The following is a 25,034-nucleotide window of genomic DNA, read 5'->3' as shown; positions in this document are numbered from 1 at the left end:
CTAGAGTGGCCATTTTGAAAAGAGTTTTGAAACAGACTTTAAAGTTATCAGTGTAAAACATTATCAGGATGTTAACAATGAAAATAAAAATTACAGGTACATTATTTAAACAGTTTTAGCAACAGTTGGGGATGTAGAACACTATTTTTTTGAATTCCACTACTTACTCTTTAATGTTAGCCTCACTGGGAAAAAAAGTTGTAAGAAAAGACACTGGTCAGATCACACATATTACTGGAACATATTAACAACTCTGATCCTTTGGTTAGTTTTTATTTCTTCCTTTTTAATAATTTCTCTCTCTCTCTCTCTCAAAACAACTACATTTGGGAAAAATACATAATATGCAACAATTTTTTGGGCCACAAAAGCATCAAAATCCAATTTGATCATGAAGTCAGGGTCAGAAGATGTACTTTCTCAGTGAAATAATCTATTCCCCAGGCCTTCTGTCTTTCTGTTAGTGCATCAACAGACTCCAACATCTGAATGTTGCACATTTGACCTAAAATAAAAATAAACACATGTTAAATACTCCACAGTTATTCCATGTACATCCATATTTATAACAAAAATAATACAGTTAGTGATACTTTTAATTACTTGTGCTAAGGAATATCACAGCTAGTTAAGGGGTTCTCCAGATGTGAAACTCTAAAGTATGACACACTATGACACACTGTGCATGTCATTGGCAATTAGGGAGGAAAATCACCTAGGGATATTTCACCTCATCGCTCTTCAGTGCCCAGTGAGTCCTGTCTTAGACTTCCAAAATACCACAAAAAGTTGAGACTTACCAAATAAATTTGCAACTGCATCATCTGGTACATAAAACGGAGGACCTGTGCAGATACAGCAAGTGTGCTCTATTATCTTCATAGCAGAAAATAGATTTCATTATAAAGTTAAATACATTTGTATTGATAAAAGAACAAAACAACCTATTTAAAATGTATCTATCTACATATTTACTGCAATTAACACAACACAAGAGAAATACTTGATGTGATGAATCCATTTCGCACAGCCAATATTAATAGAGCTTTTTTCATACATTTTCTACTTTATCTTGAAATATGCAGATATTTTAAAGATGCTGTAGATAAAATGTGGCCCAAAGGAATGGAGGCTAGAAATAATGTTATTATACTGATAAAAACTAAGAAAATGATTTCTAAATCATTGGTTAGCACTCCTTAAAGACAGCTCTTTATTCAGACTTTTACAAATCACACACATTGATCTATAATAGTTCTGATTCCTGGATGTGATATTAGTTCTTAATTTTAAACCAGAAAACAGATTTCTGCAATAACGACATTCAATACCACACCATCTCTTGCAGTAACCTTACAGAAATCCATTTTTAGGGGGGAAATAAAGTATTAATGTTCGACTGTTATAAAAAAGAAGTAAATTCTGGTATAAATACATGACCCCTCAACTTTATTTTAACTACAACCATCTAAAGTATGATGATACATATAACAAGCAGTTATGAGATCCTCTCCCTCTCTCTCTCTCTCTCTCTCTCTCTCTTTATATTTATTTTTGCAGTTACCAGAGACCACCAGCTCTCTGCTGGAGTGATTATCTCTCACAGAGGGTGCTACTCCTCTAAGGTGTTGAATCTTCAAACAAATACAAACATAAACTGAAATATATAAAAATATCTAGCACAGACTCTAAAAGCCTGTGCTCAAGAGCCAATGAACAAATGTATCTTCTCTTCTCTCATATTTAGCAGGACGAAATGCAGATTTGACTTACCCTTATATAAACTTGGGTTGTACAGCAAGGTGTCCAAAAGGTAGCGACAGTCTTTGGTCATCAAAGAGACGATCAATGTGGCATAGCTTACATGGAAAAAAAGCTAAATTAGCTTTAATTAACCATAACAACTCTTGGTTCAAAACAATTATTTCTATTGTAGGTTTTTTTTTGTAAAAATGAATTGATTCGCTTTTATCTCGAGCTTGCTAATTCTCATTGAGTCTAACCTATTGAACCTTTCCTTATATTATGTGCTACGCATGAACATTAATGGAAAAATGTACTACTTCCTGCAATTAACTCATATATTCACTAATGAGCTGAAATCCAACCAAGACTACTATTAGTAAATGAATAGGTTACATTGGCACCACAATCTGCCTGGATATACATATAAATATAATTTTAAACAACACATACTTAGTGTAATTAATGTAGTTACTTTTTGGCGTGGGAGTTAATTGTGAGAATGCATTTACATTAGAGGTGTAACTGTAATGCACCTATCTCTGTTTACAATGTAGAGGAATACCTTTTTTGACTCACCGTTGCCTATCAGAAGGGTTAATTGCTACTAAGGAACCTCTGTCCCAGATGCCATCAAATTTGCCAGCAATTGAGCTACAAATAAAGAAGATAGTATGCAGTTAATGAAATGCATACTATTTTTCTGCATGGGAGTTTAAAAGGAAAACTATAGCTTTGGAAATATTTGTTAAGCCTGGTTATTACACATCTGACAGTCTTATTACTGTTCAGTACCTACAACATACTGTAGCTAATAAGTAGGCAAACCTTCAGTTCTTGCCATTGTCATTGCCAATGAAAATTCATGAAGTTCTGTTAGGCCCACATTAGATTAGCAAATTTAAATGTGCCTGTGTCTGTTGCCATGTATTAAGTAAATATGACAAAACTGTAAGTATATTTTTTATAACTCCTATATGGGGTTCGTAGCTTCAATTTCACTCATGTCAAATTAAACTTTAATAAATGTATCAAAATATATTTAAATATTCATATGTTAAGGAGAGGTAACCAAGAAATTAAAACCCATTTTCTTGCCCTACGTTAGCATATCAAATGTCTCAAAAGTCGCCTTGTTGTTTTTTTGCTTTCCCATGTTATTTTAGCTTTCTGTGTTAAAGAAAAAAGTCTCCCACCAGTGCCTGACATAAAGTAAAGGTTTTATTTTTAAATGTCCCGAAAATGAACTTAAAATCGGACACTGCTTCTTTGACTACTGTTGACCCAGAGCTAATTTTGTTTTCTAAAAAGGGATTGTTTGAGACTGTTGATCTGATAATGAGATGTAAGAATTTTTTTAATGAAAAATTGCAGTTCGTACCTACAGAAGTCATACAAATTGCACTTGTACAAGGATATTTTTCCATCAGAACTCTGAAAAAACAAAAAGTAATATAAATAGTGTTTTCGTTTGCTGAAGTGGAGACCCTCTTGAAATAAGACAAGATGCAAATGACCCAGTCAAAATCCCTGCTACTGTACGCAGTAAATTTGATGTGACATGATTTAGTTAACCCTCCCACAAAGCAGAAACATGTTGCAGAGGACAGGCTTGGCCAGATTGTTAAAGATTTTTACATTATAAATATCGCAAAATATTTTCTGAAAGGATAACACTCTAATTGTAAAACAAATAAAACAGAACTTCCAAGTCCATAAATTAAATATCTGCACAGTTTGCTTCTGAGAACGAGACGTTTTCTAGAAGCATTTTTAGTAAGCATGGAAAATACTAATCTAAGCAGAAACAACAATACACAATCAAACTGTACCATATTTTAAACACCAAAAAATTAACTTAGTGGTAGACAAATATGTCAACAACTGACTTTTTCAATTTCAAATGTTAAAAAACAAAAGTGTTTGAGTATGGATTATTATACAGTACCTTAAAGGCCTTGGCTCCTGCTATTGCAGGCACTGGCTCCTCAGTGTAGGGAAGGTTTTGGTCAGTGAAGAACTCTTTAATTGCAATCTCACTCACATCTACACCCACTATAGTGTGACCCATGTCTGCTAACCTTAGAAATAAATTTAAAAAGAAGAGAAGTAAATTAGATTTGATATGCATAAAACTGGTCTAGACTGTATATAACTGGCGGACAAGCCGGTCAGGGTTGTGGTGGAGGTGGTCCCCTCGCCTTCCTCCATGGTGGTCCTGGGTCTTCTGTCAGGGGTGCCCGTTTAAAGCCTCTTGTGACCAGCAGTGGCGACACTCGGCACTCTAGCAGTGGCAATGCAGGCAGCAGCGCAGGGAACTCCAGCAGTGGCGATGCAGGCAGCGGCGCAGGGAACTCCAGCAGTGGCGATGCAGGCAGCGGCGTAGGGAACTCCAGCAGTGGTGATGCAGGTAGCAGCGCAGGGAACTCCAGCAGTGGCGATGCAGGCAGCAGCGCAGGGAACTCCTGCAGCGCTGATGCAGGCAGCAGCGCAGGGAACTCCTGCAGCGCTGATGCAGGCAGCAGCGCAGGGAACTCCTGCAGCGCTGATGCAGGCAGCAGCGCAGGGAACTCCAGCAGCGGTGATGCAGGCAGCAGCGCAGGGAACTCCTGCAGCGCTGATGCAGGCAGCAGCGCAGGGAACTCCAGCAGTGGCGATGCAGGCAGCAGCGCAGGGAACTCCAGCAGTGGCGATGCAGGCAGCAGCGCAGGGAACTCCAGCAGTGGTGATGCAGGTAGCAGCGCAGGGAACTCCAGCAGTGGCGACGCTGGCAGTGGCACAGGGCAGTCCGGCAGTGACTACGTTGCCAGCATTGTGGGGCACTCTTGACGCAGATGAGTAGACGGTGATCCCTCCGGATGTGCAGTTGGATTTCGCCGTGCTCCCCTGAGCAGCAGGTGTAACGGCTGTTGAGGTTGGCCCACCGGTTGCACTGCTGACTGGAGCTGATGGAAGCTCCTCCCCTTTCGGCTCTGCAGAGGGCAGTGGCTCCTCCCTCTCTTGAACTGGGGCAGCCAACCCCTCCCTCTCTGGCACTCGGGCAGGCAGCACCTCTCTCTCTAGCACTGGAGATGGCACCGGCTCCTTTGCTCGCCTCTGACAATGGCTGCTCCTCCTCTACTTTTGTTTTGGGGAAAGCAGTTCCGATTTCTCCTGCCTTCGGGCAGGCAAAAGCAGGCAGCCTACCACCTTGTGCCCAAACTCCCCGCACGCAAGGCACCAACCTTTGCCCTCTAGGCAGCCAAGAAGAGCGTCTAATCCTATGGGGCTTTGAAGACAGAGGGGCCCGTCTCACGCTGTTGGGCGGGCGGTTGGTGTTAGACCTTCCAGTGGAGCCATTCCTCGGACTCCACCTCGTCTCTGTGGTTTGCAGCCATAAATTGCAGGTCCTTGTAGGAGCACACGTCTTGTTGCCCAAACTCCCCAAAAGCTCCTTACCACGGAGCCCCTTCTTTCTCCAACTGCCACTGCTGGTCATGCCAGTCTTCCATTTTCTTTTTTTTTTTCAACTGCAGTGCTGCTCTGAGTCTCTAGGGGGCTCTCACTCTGGCACCACATGTGACAGGATAGCGCTGAGGCCCTTGATGTTACTTTCACAAATTTGAGACTCAGAGACACAAGCTGCAGTGAAGTGCTGCTGCACAAATGTATTTAACAAACACAAGAACAGGAACAAAATAAACACAGCATGAAGGCCAAAACAAAAGGTTAAAACAAAATACACAAACACACTCAAACACTGCTGTCAGACACAAACAAAATGCAGTTTCACAGTTACACTCACCTAACTCCCTCTTTTTAGACAAAGGATTTCACCCCATTTTATGGGCCCCCCCCCCCCCCCCCCCCCCCCCCCCGTTAGCACTCAATTACCTAACTGGAGAATGACAATGCATGTGATTGTTGGCAGTGACAGATTTAACCCCATCCCTGCCAACCTTACATTCCCACACACACGCTATTTACATTTTAGGACTTTCGCCCTGCCACTGAAGGCAAAAGCGGAATTTGTTTTGCTGAATGGAATCCATCACTTCTACAGGTTTTTACAATTTTGGAGGATAGAACAGCATCTGTAATTCTGCAGCAGCAATAGTAGCAGTTCTGTTTTTGCACTCTTGTCCCAACAGGACATCTACTGACCATAAAAGAAGACCTACCTGGGGAATACTAATACTACATCTAATTATATATATATATATATATATATATATATATATAATATATACACACACACAGAGTACATCATGAAACAAAGGGAAAATGCAATTTGGAAATTAATTAATTTTAATAAATAAATAAATAAATAAGCACGACTTGGGTCACTTTGGTCCCCATGCTATGACATTAGCGATGCATATTGTCAGTCCCTTTCACCGTTATTCCAAGCTATACACCTGGAAGTAAGTACCATTTCATATCAACAGCTTTTCCACACAGTGGGAAAAACCAACGGATTTCCTTCCTTCCATCAAGAACTGTATCAAGATGTTTCTTCAACAGCCTAAAGGGAAAAAATGGAGCAAAAACTGAGTAAGGTAACTGGCAAACAATACTCTGATTCCCAGCACCACAAACAAGTACATGTGAATGACTTATCAAAATAATATAACGCATTTTAAAAATGCTGCATAGTCCATTTTTTTTTTTTTTCAGATTACTGAAAGCCTTACACATTTTATATAAAAGGAGTGCAAACCAAAGTTACATTTCTTACCCCTTATTAGCGCTGAACATACTGTCACTGGTGTCTCCCCTTTTACTGTTAAATATCTTTTGTGGCTGCAAACCTAAACTCAACCTCAAAAAATGGTTGACGTTTCGAGGTAGTCAAGAAAGCTTTTAAATGTATTAAAAAATAACTCATTTATTATAATAATTGTTTCCGCATTGTTTCCTGCGCTGTATGTTGCTACTATGCATTGAGTTTTGCTTACTTATGTACTTGGTCTTGATGGAATCCAGTCTTGCCCTCTTTCCATCGATCCAGCCATTCATCAACTGCCATCACTCTGTTTTCTTGGGCTCTGAGGTCATGTGATTTACTGTCCGTCATTGTCAAGTTTCTCTTCAAATTGAATCCATCAGAGAGTTATCCCTACTTATGTTTATTTACGTATGTATTGATCAATTTATTTGATAGCACTTACAAACCTTCCAACATGTTTCTTTTATTCTGTCTGGTAAATTAAAGCCTAATTATTATAATATGTTTTATTGATACCAGTAAGAATTTGATGTTTTCAGTAGTTTGGTGTACTAGAAAAATGACAGCAAGTTCCAACACTGGCTTTCAATACTGCTTTTATCAACATATAAACAAAAAAGTCGATCTGAATTTCAGCATTCTTCATGCTGCTTAATCTTACACAGAAACTCGGGAATTATTGTTGTTGGTGCCCTACAAAATGTAAGACTAGCAATGCATCTCCACTGTAGCCAAGCAAAAGCAATAGATTTTATGCAAACTTTCAGTTATTGAAAATATTCATAGTTTATTAAATGGCATTTCATTAATAAAAACTAAATTTTTAAGCAATCCCTCCCGCGGTCTACGGATATTTCTAAATGTCACATGACAGTCATTACATACCATTAGGCATTCTACAGCTATCTGCCAATAACACAAAATACCACATGTTTACATACGGTATATCATCATACAGGAAACTTACATTTCGTTTTCTCTTCCTTTTAGTTTAACCATCAGATGACATGTTTATAGAAAACATAATGCTATTGAAAGAGAAATAGTTTTCGTATTACACACATACCTCCATTTTCAGTTCTCTCCAACCAAAACAAGATAAAAACAACCTTTCAACCTTCATATGGAAGTGTTTCCATAAACATGCGCAGAAACGTTGTTCTGGTGCGCAGCGAGTAATTAAAGTGCTGTACACAATGCACATGAATTCAGAGTCAGTTCAAACGTTTTGTTGTGAATCGATGCCATAGAAGTTCAACTTCGAACAAATAAGTTTCAGAATACTTTAGAATGTGTTAATAATATCATTAATGTTTACCGTGAAGCTTTAAAACATGAATGTGCAAGTTCATAATACTGTTTTCCTACTGCCACCTAATGGACATGAGTTTAAAATCATGCACTAATAGTAGGTAAGATTTTCCAGTATAGGATTCCTGACGCTGAATGATATCCTCTATTGTGGTCTCATACAATGGAAACATCTTCCCAATTGAAATTAGGTTTGTGTAGCACATGGTATGTTATTTTAATCATGTATTCTTTTATTAGGATTCTTAAAATTTGCTTTAAAACTCTGCAACGTGAACAGACAACCTCTATACACCCAAGCTTGTCCAAATGAATATCCTTACAAAGTTTAATTACAACACCTACACTGTATTATAACCTATGAAACAAGCTATCTATAAACTAAAACGAATGTCGAGGTTTTGTTGTATTTTGGTGCCTGACTTAGATTTAACATAGCAACAACTGGCTTAATCTGAGTCAAAGTGAAAAATAACATTTAGAATACAAAATCATCAACAGTAAAAAAATAAAAATAAAAATGAGACTTGAGAACGTTCTGCAAACTGGAGGCAAGAAAAAAGAGGCTTTAGTCTTAACACCTTTAACCTCAAAGTGTTTTCTCCGATCAGATAAAACAAATACTTTTTGGACTTGAAACTGAGTTAAGCCAAGTCTCTTCCATTTTTAATGCCGCAAGAATAATAAAATAACATGTCACTATGACTCCCTATCAAATTACAGTTTTTTTTTTTAATTGTCCTCAGTTACTCCTCATCATATCTGTTTTAGCTGAAATTACCATGTTCTCTTGTAGTTGGATATTCATCCAATATTCTAAAATTATTATTCAGCACATTATCGTGAAGTGGAGTGAAGCCTGAGGGAGGTGTCATCTGCATGGAACATTTTATATTTTTTTTGATGTACACCTACTACTTTATGGATGGCCAAAGGTCACTTTTCATTTCAAGGTAACTTTGGCCACCTCCCTTTATCTAAAAGATAAATACTGGTGTTGAGACTGGTGTTAAAAAATGTGCTTTCACAGCTTTAAAAATAGTATATTCTATCTATTTAGTGCAAGAACACAGTAGTCAAACATTGCATTACTGCCAGGTCAAAGTAATCCTGACTCTTGGGCCCAATATTTGTTTATTATATTGAAGAACAGTAGTGTACATCCAAGAATTGGACCCACAGCTTTACCGTTTATTTAAAAGACAACATACCATTGTACCATTATTGGAATAACAGTATTATGGGGGGGGGGGGGGGGGGGGGGGGGGGGGGGGGGGGGGAATGGACTGGAGATCATAACCGCGCATATACCTTAGACCAAGTCGTTGGTGTTGATAGAGTAAAACCATTTCATTGCTGATTTTCTAGATGTTCAGAAAACAGCAACAAAGTACCACTTTTGTAAATCACACACATTTAGGAAAAATAGCAGTTGATTAATTTATTTGAAAAATGCACTACTGGTAATTTATTCATTAAAACAAATTGCCAATCCTATTTAAAACTCTTGAGAAGTCAGTAACCATTTTTTAATGTTCACCAATATCAGAGAATAATATATTAAAGTGCTACAGTTTAATGTATGAAAATACATGCCAATGTTTTTTTTGTTTGTGCAAATGGGCCATATTCAGTTATTAAGAGGCTGTTTTTAATGTCTTGATAAATCAAGTTTTATATTGATGAAGTAAGAGATAATCCACAAGAATTGTCTTACAGCACACTCTGGAGTGGGTTATTTCTTACTTAAAAGATTGCTACATTTCTCTTTGAAAATAATTACAACTCAACTGGGGAAATGAGAGAGAGAGAGAGAGAGAGAGAGAGAGAGTACTTTGCCACAAACATTACATAGAACATTCCTATTTATAGCAACATTTTCGATATAAAATGGCATTTGTGAAAGCAGACTGATTTCCCATTATCTGAGGGAGAAATCACAGAACAGCCAAACACTGCACTGGCACTTGACATTAAGGGAGGAGATGACCAATAATTTCAGAGGCTGTTTTCACATCGATGGCCAGTAACAGGCATAATTTCCATGGGTTGTAAACCAGCATTAGATAATATGTGGACAAAATGACTTCTGTGCCAGTTTGCGCAGTCTTTCCCGTCCTTGTTTAAAAGCCCAATGGTTGTGTCAGCAGAGAGCAGGAGAGATTTTAATTTTGTTTTAAATATCTGAAATCAGATAGTAGTGGTGAGATGCATCTGTTGTGTCTAATTTAAACATTGCATACTCACTAGTCAGTTTTACAAGGCGATAGTTTAATAGTGTGTGTGTATATATATGCTGAGTGAGACACGTGTGGTAATTTCTCAGATGGTTTTGAATAGAGTGTTACTGCTATTACTTGCCTCAGAGTTTTCTTTGTTCTGTTCTCTGACTAAATAAATACCACAGTATACATTTGCCATTTTTTCTGTAATTCTTAGTGACAGATTAAAAAAAAAAAAAAACAGATTGTTGGATGATTTAAATGCTGTTTCAGTTGTATGTCAACATTTTTACTTACAGAAACACTGTTTAGATAAGTGTTACTATTAAGTTGTAATAATATTAATAGATCAGGTAAGTAAGTTGGTCTGTCATGTCATAGCTGTGTGATAAGACAATTCTTACTACACGTCATGTGACTATTAAGCCAATCACAACATTTAATTTATCCAAACCATTTTATAAATGGTTTTAGGTGTCTGTTTTCTTCTTTACTGACAGAATACATGAGTTTCATGAATCTAAACTATTTAATTAAAAGTATTCTGTAAATAACTAATGCAATAAACCTTTCAAATAAGACCAGATACTACCTACACACTCTCCTCTTTTACTGTTAAAGACCTTTCGGTTTTTATACTATATAATTTGGAATATGCAAATATTGGCTCCCTACCCAAACTCAACCTCAAAAAAAGACAGAAAGGTCAACATTTTCGGGTAGTCGGGAAAGTGAAGATGGGCTACAAGATTTTAAATGCATTAAACAATAACTATATTTTATTATTATAATTATTTCAGTATCATGAATGAAAATATCATATTCCTCATGATCTGTATTTTTCATATTCATTTATATACACAAGAAAACATTGCTATTTACAGTGTTATGCTTGTTACGGATGCCTGAATCTTTTGCGTTGGCTAGCTCTGGGCTGTAAGTGTGGCTGCTAAATAGCCAGATGCACAGGCAGCGCTCATTGCGACCCTCATTATCATGATCGCAGCTCATTATTTGTGTGTGTTGAGTAATTTGCATTGCTCTTAAGCTTACATAGGCTGCAGCGCAAAATAATTGCCTGACCGCTAGGCAATTTGTATTTTGCAGCCATAACTGTTTACACTATGCCTATCTTTACATCAGCCCCTGTGTATAAGGCTGCTCCAACTGTGCAAACTTTGGTCTCTTACACCCTACACATGACTTATTAACAGGTCATTAATTACATAATGGATCTTGTACACAGGAACTACTGAAGAAAAAAAAAAAACTTTTAGAATTGTGTCAAATGTTCTGTGCCTCAGATGACCTCTGTATCCATGACAAATCCTGAATGACTGGTTGATTTCCCATATGCAATTTATAAAAAGGAAAGTATAAAATTGAAATAAAATACAATAAAAATGAGGGTACCTAATTGAAATTTACTCAGTTTGACGTACTGTATAAAAACATGGGAGAACACATGTGAAAGACCTAACAATAAAATAATAAAATGTCACCATTTGAAATAACTGTAGCAGAACACCGTAAATACTGTGTTTAAATAAAAAAGTATCTGGTGGCCACAATTTATAACTCCTATGAAAATATACTTTACATCAAAAAAGGCAGTTTTGGTGGAGGAACACTTTTAATCCATTTAGCTGTGGGCAAATTAAAGTTGAATTGTTTTAGCAGAGTCTACAACTCCTGTTAGTGTGCTTTAAATTGGTTGCAGTGTGAAAATACATTCTATGCACTTTCTGCTGACCTGTAAATTGGTGTCATGATTAAAATAAAATAAAATAAAAAACAGCATTGATTTGAATTTTGTAACAATAGCAAACAAGCTGTTCACTCTGATTATTGTAATAATTACAACTACTCTCAGCACATTTTTGCTTTGCCAACACAGGAAAGACACTACACTTAAAATTCACCAATACCGAGTAACAATGGATGTTCTCAGAATAGGATCATCGTGTACTAAGTTACTATTTGTGATTCACAAGAGGATTCTTGCTGGAAGGAAAATATTCTGTTCTCAGTCCAGTTTTTGTGTCCGATTCTCTCAAGCTGCTTAGGTGACCCTTCTTCCATATGGGAGGCATCTAATGTGAAGACATAATAATAAAAAGAAAAACCACAAAATGCTTCCATTATTATGTGTTTACTCATGAAATAGAGTCTAATTTTGTTGACCGGAATTTCTCTAAAAAGGGATAGAAAAAGCACCATAGCACAGTCAATACCAAGCATAAACAGCAGCTTAGTTAACATTATAGTGCAAAGAGTTTACATGCAAGGTAAATACAGCGGTTGAAATACACTGGTGAGGTTCTCCTTTAGAGGTACTTTAAACATTTTTAAAACAGGTATAATCATTTGCATATTGCACAGAACTTGTTAAATTACAAGACATATTTTATGAACTGTATACAAAGTTTATGCAATATAATCGAGGACATGCATAATGTATTATGCAGTTTTATAATGTTTTTATAGTCTCAAAGGTGCAGCATGTGAATGTACCAGCCTTTCACCACTGGAGGCCTGTGCTGAACACTGGATAAGGTCACAAATGAAAGTTTGGTGGTGTTTTCAAACTATACCTCGTGGACATTAGTTCATTATCAATACCAACAGCCATTGTCCATCAGCTTTCATGACCAGTAAATTCACAATCACCAATATTCTTAAAAAGGAAACATGACAAACCGGGGGTGGGGAGGCAGGCTCAAGGTGTCGTCCTAAGAAGGAAAGAAGGCGTCTCCAGATAAGCCCACTTCCTAAAAACATTAATCCTGTGACCAGCCAGAAGACCTTTGGATCCTAAATTTAATAAAGACAGTTAAAGAAAATAATTACATAACAATGATTTTTTGTAATTGTAATTTAATTAACCAAAAAATATGATTTTGGAACTTTTCAATACCATGTTTCATATATGTGGATGATTGGTTCTCAAGATAAATACCATAATATCTTAAAAGTGTATGTGTGCATCTTCTGGTATGTGCAGTAAAATTTAGTACCTATGGTGATGTATTCTGTACTGGCTTGGAAACACCTCACTCCCGATTTTTAAAAGTAAACATTTTTTAAAATACTCAGGGATCACAACTGGCCTTTAAATGACATCTCCCAAAATATCAGGTTTAAGTTGACTGCAGAAAGTGGCAGCATGCCTCAATTATAAAACAGCATACCAGTGTTTAAATGATTGGCAATGCCTTACCTCTTCAAAGGAGGACTCCAGATTCATACCAAATGCAACTCCCATCAGTCCAAACAGGGAAATGGAAAAGGTTCCCATTGTCAGCTGAAGATTAAGTCTCATCATAACATTGCGGTGGCTGTAAAAAACACTCAGTTGTTAGACTCTAGACCTGTACTTGCCCTACCAGACATTCTGTAAATCACAGTAGCACTTGGCAATGTTTTTTTTTTTTTTTTTTTTTAAATGGTGACTGGTGTATATACATACACAGTTGTAGTCAAAAGTTTATAATTTTATAAATTTATAATTTCTAAAAATTTCTTGAAAACAAATTATTATAGGAAAAATCTTTTGTAGCAAAAGTTTTGCTTTTGTGGACGAGGAAAAAAAGTTCCAAGAAATAGAAGAAATAAATAATTAGAATATTTGTCAATGAGCTTTTGGCGATTCTTTAGTGATTTTTGACCATTCAACACATAACTGTTCCAGTTCATTCAAATTCCAAGGACACATACACATTTTATATATATATGCGTTTCTTGAAAGATGCATGAAAAAAAGTTACACACTTTTTCGGTTTTGATGAAGATGCTATTAATAACCTGCAACATGTTTTGCTTGTAAACAAAAGCATCCTTTCTTATATGGGAAAGATTCAGTAAACAGACCACAATGAATAACATTTTAGCGAACATGATAGGATAGCTACATTACAGGTTTTACCTATTTAAATGATATTAACAGTGTAACACAAGATCACAGGATGGTAATGCATCAAAGTTATTTGTACTATTTTAAAGCCGTTTGTATTTATAAAATTTATAGGAACCCATTTGGCACAGCAACTGCTTATCTCTTACAAGACTATAGTCTAACCAATGGAGTATTTCAGTGACTTATTTTGAACAATATTTAAAAAACAGACATGGATGTATAACAGTCAGTTTACTGGTGTGCTGTTTTGAGCAGAGTTACATTTCCTATACTACATGTATAGAGGTCTGCAGTGCTGAAAGAAATCCTGTCTTTGAATCTTAGCTCAACCAGTCTCTGTTTTTGCTGCTGAAGTACCAACCTGTCCAGATTAATAAAGATGACACTTTCAGAGTCATCGATCAGCCCTTTCAGTTCTCGGGCTGTATTTGCTAGATCCTCGGCCTGTCTGTAATAATTCTCCAGAAGCAGCTCCATTTCCTCTGCTTGGTCTACTCCCAAGCTGCTCTCCTCACTGGCACCAAAGCACACACAAGAGGACAAAGTGGTGATTTAGCATGTAGACCATGGCAGCATTCTCGGTAACCTGCAATCTTGCTTGTACACAGTTTTATTCTTTTCAGAAATGTACCTTTTGTCTTTGCACTTAAATAAGGCCATAATCCAGATATTCCAATAGAACATATTGTCACTAGACAAATTGGAGCCAGAGCATTAGCCAAATTTAAAATTCTGAATAAAAGGGTGTCTACAGTTTGGATCCAGGGGGTCCAATGGGCTGAGCAGATATCTACTGTATATTAGGATCTATCATATATTACACATAACATTGCTTGTTGAATTTTCACAGCAACCCTTCAAATCAGTCATCCTGCAATCGGCCTGTGTAGCTAACAAAAATAATTCACTTACAATTACAGCAAAATTTATTTTGCTATTTTGTCAATTCCAATTATACTGCAGTAATTAAAATTACACTAAAACGTAACAAACTACTACACACTGATATGATTACTCTTATTTATTCTATAACCCAGCAAATCACAGGTACAAATACAGAAACATACTATATACATTTTAATTTTTGTTCAAACAAATGTGGTTGAAAATACAAGGATAAGTAACAAATGACAAATAAATGCATAATTGAACTGTAATCGATCAGTGATAATGGTATAATTACAATTACGCAGATGTGCCAAGGTTCAACACAATTACATTGTAATAGCAATCAATTACAAATTGCACAAATATAACTGTAATTGACTGCAGGTGTGCTTTATACATTGCACTTACAAAACTTGAGGATCAGTCCACTTTGTGAGACACAGTTCTTCTATTAACTCCTCTTCATCCAGAATCTCCAACAGGGACTCCTTAAACACTTTGATATCAGTCTCCAGCTCAGATAGGCTGTGGGAACATTCAGTTATAGTACAGCCAGTTGTGAAAATTCATTAAAACAGCCTGCTGACTATAAAATAAGGAAGGCTTTTCTCAGTCCATAAAAGGCCACATATTGTTTTGTGGAATGGCATACATTTGTATTTCTGTTTACCTCATAGCAACTGTGCAGTAATATTAATCTTCCATTATTGAAAACCTGCTACAATAAGAGCGGCTGGCAGAGCCTTGTTTAAACCTGATTTGGAGGGGTACGTTTTTCTCGGCTGTTTCAAAACGAATCGGGACGGCATTTCATACGCTCCGCGCTTGTGTGACGGAGAATTTAAATCCGTGCGGTAGTTTAAGTTTCAGAATCACTGTACTGCATGACAAATTAGTCCGAGTTTTTTTGTGCTAAAATAACGGCTGCACGTTTAAACACCATATCTGGCAGGCGGATAGAACCCATTGACTAGGAGTGTATTTAGCGAATTATTATTTTTTCTTCGCACAAACACGGTTTATTTTTGCTAGCTCAAAAGTTACGCATGCGGAGTCCACTACCAACATTAAGTTAGTGGGTATTCATCAGTTTAATAATTCCCTGTGGGTAGTTTAATAATTTAATTTGAATTAGGTCACTTATGGCTTGTGGATCGTGACTTTATCCATTTTTTATTTTATTCATTTTTTACGCTCTTTTTTTTTTATTTGTTAATATATAATATTTGTAATACTAATATATTGTGTACGATAATGTATTACAAACAATATACTGTGCATAATAATTAATATTACCAAATGTTTGAGGGTTTATTTCCGAACATAAAAATCAATGTACATTTTTAAACAAGGTATACATATATTTATCAATATATTCATGTTGTTATTAATAAATCAGATAACTAGCCTAATATAAACATAACTGTTTTAAAAAATTGTTAAAAATGTAAGCGCCTAATGATAACAGCTTGTTTTATGAATTAGAAGTCTATGTACACTGCTGTGCAAAAGGCTTAGACATGTTGCATTTTTCTACTCTGATGCATTATGAGGATCAACACTTTACGCAAAGCCTCCACTTGTGCTTTATACTATTATAACAACCTTGACTTGCACAAAAAAGGAAAAACATTGAGTGAAATAGCTCGCATCACTCGATTTTCAAGGTGTGGTATCTGAAGCATAATCAACAAGTACAGAGAAACATCATCTGTAATTGAAACAAACCCAGGACTGGAAGACCCAGAAAGCTGTCTAACAAGGATGAGCAATACTTGAAGATAATATCCTTAAGGAATAGAACGAGGACAAGCGTTGAATTGACAACAGAACTGGCAGAAGGCACAGGTGTCGTTGTCCATCATATCAACAGTACGAAGATCACTCTTGAAATTAGGACTTAAAGGATGTGTTGCAGTAAGAATACTTCTGTTAAGAAAGGGTAACAAGACTAAAAGGCTAAAATATGCACAAGAACACAGAAATTGGACTATGGAACAATGGACAAAGGTGTTTTGGACTGTTGATGGACGGACAACGATACCTGTGCCTTCTGCCAATTCTGCTGTCAGTTCAACAGAGTAGAAAAATGCAACATGTCTAAGACTTTTGCACAGCAGTGTATATATGTATATGTACCTAAAATATGATCCTGCTTGGGAATGTTTGTTACAACAGAGATTTTTTCTTATATAAAACAAAGAATTGCACCACAAATAAAAAAATAAATATCAAACCAAAAACATGCTTTAAGATAAGAGATAGTAGCCTCCTATTTTCATTTTTAAACCATGTACCTTTAGTGGTTCTGTACATTACTATGCCTCTCATCCAATTTATTTTCCACCGTATCAAACAAATGTTTTTGTGTCCTTCATGAACAAAACCAAAATCCACAAAAAAGAAAGAAAAAAAGCTTAAGTAGTTATGATAGTTGTAAATATGTGTACACTTGGGAAAAGTGCACAATACATAACTTCACTCCAGATGTGTTAATATTCCAACTATTCTAATTAGCTTTTCCAATTCACACGTAATTCTATGACAACATGAAAACAACCATGTTTGTTCTGGTTTAGACCTTACCTGACCTGCCCAGTGGTGACTACACATGCTGTCTGAAGTGAACCCACCTGCTGTACCAGTTAAGCAGTGTGTCCTGGAAAGCCTTGTCAGAACATAGGTCAGGCAAGGGCGGAGTGGTGGCCTAACCTGACAATTTCCTGTCTTTTTTGGAATTGCCAGCTCTTACCGTCGAGTAAAACATAGTTTTTTTGTGTTTATTATATATCATCCCAAACAATTATTCTGTGACAACTAAAAATCCAAAGTAATGAACCAACCAATTGTCCAGTCATAAATACAAAATCCCTAGAACATCTAGTATCAAAGGGATATTCCATGCCAAAAATCAACAAATGTTCAAAATAAAAAAAAACACTACAGCGCCCTCTTGTGTCTATGGCACTGCATGCACTCCCAGTTTCAAAGACAAAGGCAAACACCAACTGTCCCTGTATACATAGTGTTAAAACCTGAAGAGCTCATCTTGTTGAGAAGATTTTAAAGAAATAAATCTGTAATGCAGGGTATCATCTTTGCAAAAATATATAGGGCACATCCAATTTAGTGCTGATTTTTTTTTTCCCCCATGTAGAAAGGACAACACCTTGTGACACAGTTGCTCTCTCGTATCATACAACACCTATTATATATTCTATTAAACATGTTAAAATACATTGTGGACTGCTTTTCTGACAGGTTTCTATGTTTTAAAGTGACCCATGTGTACAGTGCTGTACAATAAATCAGGATCCTGACACTGACCTCCTTGCATGACCCAAATGAACACTCCCCAAGCTCTTCTATTGCATTATAATTACCTTGAAATCCAAAGCTTTTAATACTACGACTACTTTATTACTTACTTCTTACTGTTCTGTAGTAAAACATGCAGTTTGCTCCTATCAACTGATAACATTTTGGGATCCACAAGTGATTCCAGGGTTTCAAGTATCTGTGGCTGTAGCTCCTGTAGCCGAGCTTGAAGGGTATCGATCTAGATTAAGAGAGGACAATCTGTTACACACAAAATAACCTGGTCTAAATACAGTATTGAGGGCTCTATCCTGGGCTTCAAGGACAAAAAGATAATTTGCACGTTTGCTCTGGAGCTGCTATTCCAATTCATATTTTGTATTTGGACACCAACTGTACTGAATTCTTAAAATTTAACTTTCCCACAAAAAGCACGACCACATCAAGCGAGCTATGGCAGCTGCATCAAGGGCTGTATGGTCATTGATACTGGATTTGAAAAGACAACATAGCAATCCTAGTTTAAGGGCTACGACAAAAAGGTGCTTTCATTTACCCTGTGTTGAAGTATAGCTTCTATGGCTCTAAACTCAAACGGTAAGGAATAAGTGACAAGCTGCCCATCTCCAGCAATCTGGGAAGCCAGGTCTCTGAAGAGCCAGCGCTCCAGGTTCAGGTTTCGATAATCCAGGATCAAAAGGTAATCCGGGGAAATAACAGCCTTTAGAAACTGTAAAGGAAAAATTTAAGATTGTAGTGCTATGCCAAGAATTGTGATACTAATGTGACAAACAATATTGTTTCTTTAAAAGTCAGTATAATAAATCAGCATAAAACTTAAAAGTAATTGTCCATTTTCTGTTTTGGTTCCCGATCTTAAGGATAACCTTAAATATGAATTATGACATTGCTACCAGTAGAGCATCTTTTAAAAATGACAGAATAAAAAAAAACTATTATAACTGTGTGCAATTATGTAATACTGTAGACAACTTAAAACATGATCAGCTATCTTTCATATTTGTAGTTTTTTGTTGTTTGGTACTTTTTTGCCTGGTGATGTGTCCCAAAACTGTGTCCCTACTGCTAAAACCACCTTTTAGAAAACAAATATTCAATGAGCAAGAGTCTGACAAATACTACGAAGAGGAAAAAGGAAATGCTAAACAGTCTTAAGAAAAGAAGAGAAAGTATGGTATGTTTATATGTATGACAGGAAATTTAAACAAGGCTAGCTCTCTGAAAAAGGGGCAACCCATAGTGACATATACATTAAACGATTTAAATAAATAAAACACCAATGGATTAAAATATTTAGGGAAAAATTGACAACTGAGGATCCCGTAGCTTCAAGGCTCAGCAACTGATCATTTTACTGTTGCCTTACCTCCATCCTCAGAATGATCTTATTATTTCTGGTGGTTATACTTGTTAAATGCTGGAATCGTAAATCCCGAGCTTGGAGGCTCAGTTCTTGGTACAATTCAGTCTTCTTTCGCTCTTTCAGGGGAATAAAATTAAACAATTATGCTTTTGTTATAATACAAAGTCTTGCAGTCTTTATTTCAAAATTGTAGGTACACTGAAACCACTAGCATCCAAACTGAGACCAGGGAGTGTTCATAAAAATGAATTTGTTGAGATAAAAGTATTATTGTAAAATGGTCAACACAACATTCCTAAATCACTGCTAAACAATGAAACCTGAATTTACCGGCCAACAATATGACAACTTGTGTCTCTACACTCACTTGAATTTGCAAAAGTAAATCTGTTCTGGTTTGAACTGGTCAGCACAGATGATGGCTTAGTTTAGGTGGGTGTAAATACAGGTTTTAAGGTGCAATGCAACCTCTGTACATTACATATGTACATATACAATCAGAAATAGAGGACAGGAAACTGGAAACGTTATTATGACAACAGGTAAAGTATTCCACACAACATGACAGGTTACCAGGGGCTATTTGGATAACAAAGGTTGAATCAATATTTTACTGGCGTTATTAACAATGTATAAATAAAGGTAAAAAAAAAAAAAAAAAAGTTTTTTTTTTTTTGACTTACCAAATGAGGTCACATTCCCCTCTTTGTCAAATTTCATCTGTTAAAAAAAAGAAACAAGTTGCATTTCTAATATGATGCAGTTGCCTTATAAAGAGAGGGACTGAAGAAAAGAGTTTGTAGTCTTTAGGGTAAATCCTTACAGCTGTCTGATGTCTAATTCTGCAAATGTTGTAAATTATTTTTAAAGTCATGCTGACAGACAATTCAGCTAGTATCTTTATCAGTAAACTATAGAACATTTTACAATGGCTGGCAATCCATATGATTGTATCAACAATGGATAGGTAGTTGATGCAATCCAGTGTGATTCACCAGTGCAGTAACATTCTTTAAAATTATGTTATGGTTGGTATATCAAGTTAATCAAGTTATGGTTGGTATATCTACAAAAAAATTATATATATATATATTGTAAGATGGCAGGGAGGGGGTTAAAATCCTTCCCTGCAGAAAACATGTGAAAATGCACATCTGGGTTTAATTCTTTAATTATTAGTTATCCCCTGCACCTGGTGTTAATTGTAAATTAGAGCCAGGTGCAGGGGATTTATAGAGAGCAGCCAGTCTGTTCAGGCCTGCTGGTGTGTGAGGAGCCCGATTGTTGGTGTGCACAATCGTAGTACACGGTAGAGTGTGTGAAGACTGTGTGTGTGTGTGTGTTTTGGTGACAGGTAAACTGCTTAGCCGTCCTGTGTAAGGTAGACAACTGCTTGTGTTAGTCAGTGCTCCAAGAAGGAGCTAGGTGTTTGTTTGTTTTGTTTAATTTTTGTTCGTGTTATTAAAAGTGCGCGTCAGTGCTATAAAAAAAAAAAAGGGGCCGTTACTGTGACACTCTCTCGTTCCTTAGAATATATATAGGTCTATATAATATATAATATATATATATATATATATATATTAGGTTCTATATTAATCCAAGATATCTTTCCCCCGTTTGGGGAACTTGAAAGAAGTATGTGGTCAGTGTCTCGAGTCTCATGCAGTAAACGTAATTTTAAAGAGGAAAAATTCTCCTTTCAAAAATAATATTTTTTAAATATAATTTTTATCTTTTGACTTTCTAGTATAAACCTATTCTCTCTACAAATTTCTAGAATTTTTTTTCACTTGGAAGTTGTGGGGTAGGATGTGTAGATAAATGAAAAAAAAACTATTTTAATGCATTTTAATTCCAGGCTATAAGGCAACAAAAGGTGAAAATTTTGAAAGGGGGTGTAGACTTTCTATAGGCACTAATATATATATATATATATATATATATATATATATATATATACACACACACACACACACACACACACACACACATACTGAGAGAGAGGAACAAAATGTATTTATAAAGGATGTACATTAAATTAAAATAAATACAAGCAGGAATCTGTGAACTGATTCTTACCACAGCAAATACTGGAACCACACTGGCTAGAGAAGTCTGTGAAGTATCCGTCACTATCCGTTGACAAAAAATTCCTGCAAGACAACAGTTTCACAATTGCACAATACATAAGAACATAAGAAAGTTTACAAACGAGAGGAGGCCATTCGGCCCATCTTGCTCGTTTGGTTGTTAGTAGCTTATTGATCCCAGAATCTCATCAAGCAGCTTCTTGAAGGATCCCAGGGTGTCAGCTTCAACAACAATAGAAACACATAACACTGTCAACAGGGTTGAAGTGCACCATAAACCAGGGAGTCACTAGTTCAATGTGTCAAGAGTACTTATTGTACATGGTATTTAAATTGTTCTGGAACACCACCAGCAATTACTGCCTATAATCAGTTTGGGGAATTGGAGTGAAAATCTACAGTCCAGCCCAGTCCATTCCTTAGACTGTCCCCTGAAATCATCTATTTTGAGACGGTCCGTCACGAAATAACAGTCATGTGTGCTGACTAGGACAGGGCAGCACCTACCAGCCAAGAAGCGGCAGCCATCTATCAAATTTTGCCAGGGGAGATTTTATACATTACAGAATACAATTAAGGCATTTCTTTGCAATACTTAGTTGCACACAAAAATGGTGCGTTACTTACTGCACATCATACAGGATATGGAACACTAAATTGAACATACAAAAATCAACAGATAATTACGTTTTCATAAGAAAGAACACAACAATGTGATGTTATAAATACCCCTTGCAGTATTTATGTGAAGGACAGCATAATTATTAAGTTAAACTTTTTACTGATATTAGAACATAGAAAGTACTTGTGTAGAATGTTTGATGCAGCCATAGTATATTACCCGTGTTCCATTTTAGACGTTATTAAAAATAATAATAGATTCACTTAATGACCGCAGCATCCATCCTAAAACTGTATTTTTCCTGAATACTGTATTAAGAAAATGAAGTTACCAACATAAAACGTGTCCACTCTCAATGACAGCGGCAACAACACGGATATACTTTTTAGCTACAGCAGGTGAAAACAATGTTTGACTTGACTGATGCATGTTAACGAAGTAAAATACCTACGGCGATTACTTGAATCCACCTGTAGCAGTGTTTGGCAATGGCTTCCCACCCTCATAGGTTGTGAAGTTAAAGTTCTTGCTTTATTGAAGGGGTAGTACGAAAAACCAGGAACATCTCCACATTTCACACAACGTGAAAACTGTAGTGCAGCGAAACTGCCGGCTTTATTCTCCAATGTCCCATAGAGGGTCCTTATTATTCTAAAAGAACCCTCCATTATGTAACTATGCAAAAATGACCACTTAAAGACGGTAATTTAGTACAACTGTATAATTCTTATACAGTGATGTTCTGACAACTTGCGCATTTAAAAAAAAAAAAAAAACACACAGCTGACGGGGAATGTGTCCTCCAGGACACAGCGACCTTCTTCGGGCAAATCATCCAGTAATTACCGAGGCAAATAAGAACACCAGGCCTTTAAAAACAAACCTAAAAAAAAAAAAAAAAAAAACTAAATAAATCGTAAACCACATGCACGAGCCCGGCTTTGCTCAGTTAATGATTTCGTAATCATTCATTGGCCACCACGTTTCTGTGTATCAGACTGCTTCCTGTTGCGAATCTGAAGAAAGTAACCAAAGCCACGCTTTCGCCGGTCTGTCAACAAATGTATTTTCTGTAATCCAGTTTGTTCCTTATCAGATTGTTATTGTTGATAATTACAACAAGCACGGTCTTTTTAACACCACTTAAGCGTTACCGGTATACAGCTTAAATCTACAAGGCACTCTTGCCTCCCCCTCTATAACCGGATGTTTTTCAAAGTTGCGTTTAGCTCAGCATTTAATCCCCACCCCCAACTTTTTAAAAACCTGTATGAAAGATGAAAAGGTTAAAGGATTATGGTTGAGTTATTGTATTGCTTGTAATGAATTGTTAATACTGAATAGTATTCATGTGTATTGTGCCTCCGCGGTTTATTTTTATGTTATTTAGGGGTCAGTAAAGGTGAACTGAAAATTGAGTCTTGTTGCTTCTGGAGGCAGAATTTTTAAATGCAGAAAGTCTAGAAATCAACTGTTGTAGGAAGTTGTTCAAAACACAGTGTTATAAATCAAGCTAAAAGCAGTGTCCTTACACTGTATTAACTGCATTAACATTTTTTATATGTTTTTGGGAAACCAATTGAACCTCTTTGTTATTCTGAAAATGCACACCAGGTGGCACCATCATTCAGAAGGCTGGAACTGACTAATAAATACACCGTGTTTATCCTGGTGTAGTTTAAATCAAAATGATACCGTCACTTTCTGATCTGTATTATTCTCTTGATTTGTGGTGTATTCATTAAATGTTCCAGACTTAAGATGACACACCTGAAACATGCCAATGGATTTACAAAAATGTGAAAAACCTGCATTTACTGACAGCGTAATAATTATATCAAGTAAACCGTACTGTGGGCCCAACTTCAAACTATATAATCCCAGTGCCTAATGTACAGCTAAGGACAAATGTTTTGCATCACTCTATAGAATTAACTAATTTTGCTTCATAAAGTCGAATGAAACCACCTGAATAATGTCAAGTTAACATATTGAATTACATACCACTAGTTTCCCATGTAATTAAAAACTGACAAAAACCGGAATAAAATGACATTTCGAAATCTAACATGAAATGCTGTACTGCTATTAGTATGGCTCTCGGAATATTTGGTACTTTCTTTGATTACACGATGTTACAGAGAATATCTACATTATATTCATATACAGTGGCTTGCGAAAGTATTGACTCCCCTTGGCATTTTTCCTATTTTGTTGCCTTACAACCTGGAATTAAAATTGATTTTTTGGGGGGTTTGTATCATTTGATTCACACAACATGCCTACCACTTTGAAGAAGCAAAATATTTTTTATTGTGAAACAAACAAGAAATAAGACAAAAAAACAGAAAACTTGAGTGTGCATAAGTATTCACCCCCACCCCCCCCAAAGTCAATACTTTGTAGAGCCACCTTTTGCAGCAATTACAGCTGAAAGTCTCTTGGGGTATGTATCTATAAGCTTGGCACATCTAGCCACTATGATTTTTGCCCATTCTTTAAGGCAAAACTGCTCCAGCTCCTTCAAGTTGGATGGGTTCCGCTGGTGTACAGCAATCTTTAAGTCATACCACAGATTCTCAATTGGATTGAGGTCTGGGCTTTGACTAGGCCATTCCAAGACATTTAAATGTTTCCCCTTAAACCACTCGAGTGTTGCTTTAGCAGTATGCTTAGGGTCATTGTCCTGATGGAAGGTGAACCTCCGTCCTAGTCTCAAATCTCTGGAAGACTGAAACAGGTTTCCCTCAAGAATTTCCCAGTATTTAGCGCCATCCATCATTCTTTCAATTCTGACCAGTTTTCCAGTCCCTGCCGATGAAAAACGTCTCC

General features: G+C 36.5%; 2 protein-coding genes across 7 annotated transcripts; both read right to left on the bottom strand.

Moving 5' to 3' along the window:
- Window positions 1-53: 53 nt before the first annotated feature.
- Window positions 54-7,679, bottom strand: LOC121314816 (probable thiopurine S-methyltransferase). 6 transcript variants are annotated; one of them, XM_041248503.1, is made up of 9 exons: window positions 7,518-7,674; window positions 6,681-6,811; window positions 6,155-6,247; window positions 3,692-3,824; window positions 3,125-3,177; window positions 2,323-2,397; window positions 1,774-1,859; window positions 801-845; window positions 54-505 (listed from the first exon to the last, which is right to left on the bottom strand). In XM_041248503.1, exons 1-9 carry the CDS (start codon window positions 7,653-7,655, stop codon window positions 390-392), a joined length of 870 nt encoding a protein of 289 aa, XP_041104437.1. In that variant the 5' UTR covers window positions 7,656-7,674; the 3' UTR covers window positions 54-389. The 6 variants fall into 6 exon arrangements, with proteins under 6 accessions (XP_041104437.1, XP_041104442.1, XP_041104439.1 ...); XM_041248508.1 differs by having other exon boundaries at window positions 6,681-6,770; window positions 7,518-7,667; XM_041248505.1 differs by lacking the exon at window positions 7,518-7,674 and adding an exon at window positions 7,419-7,511 and having other exon boundaries at window positions 6,681-6,770.
- A 3,709-nt stretch (window positions 7,680-11,388) lies between these two features.
- Window positions 11,389-23,425, bottom strand: LOC121314815 (magnesium transporter MRS2 homolog, mitochondrial-like). The gene is made up of 11 exons (XM_041248502.1): window positions 22,654-23,425; window positions 21,570-21,643; window positions 20,174-20,210; window positions 19,494-19,606; window positions 18,663-18,836; window positions 18,217-18,347; window positions 15,197-15,313; window positions 14,262-14,414; window positions 13,205-13,322; window positions 12,685-12,798; window positions 11,389-12,077 (listed from the first exon to the last, which is right to left on the bottom strand). Exons 1-11 carry the CDS (start codon window positions 22,868-22,870, stop codon window positions 11,961-11,963), a joined length of 1,365 nt encoding a protein of 454 aa, XP_041104436.1. The 5' UTR covers window positions 22,871-23,425; the 3' UTR covers window positions 11,389-11,960.
- Window positions 23,426-25,034: the final 1,609 nt, after the last annotated feature.

This window comes from Polyodon spathula, chromosome 4, assembly GCF_017654505.1.
Source record: "Polyodon spathula isolate WHYD16114869_AA chromosome 4, ASM1765450v1, whole genome shotgun sequence".
In the NCBI taxonomy this organism is placed as follows: Eukaryota; Metazoa; Chordata; class Actinopteri; order Acipenseriformes; family Polyodontidae; genus Polyodon; species Polyodon spathula.
The sequence above is the reverse complement of the archived record's forward strand: the minus strand, read 5'-3'. Positions and strand labels throughout refer to the sequence as shown.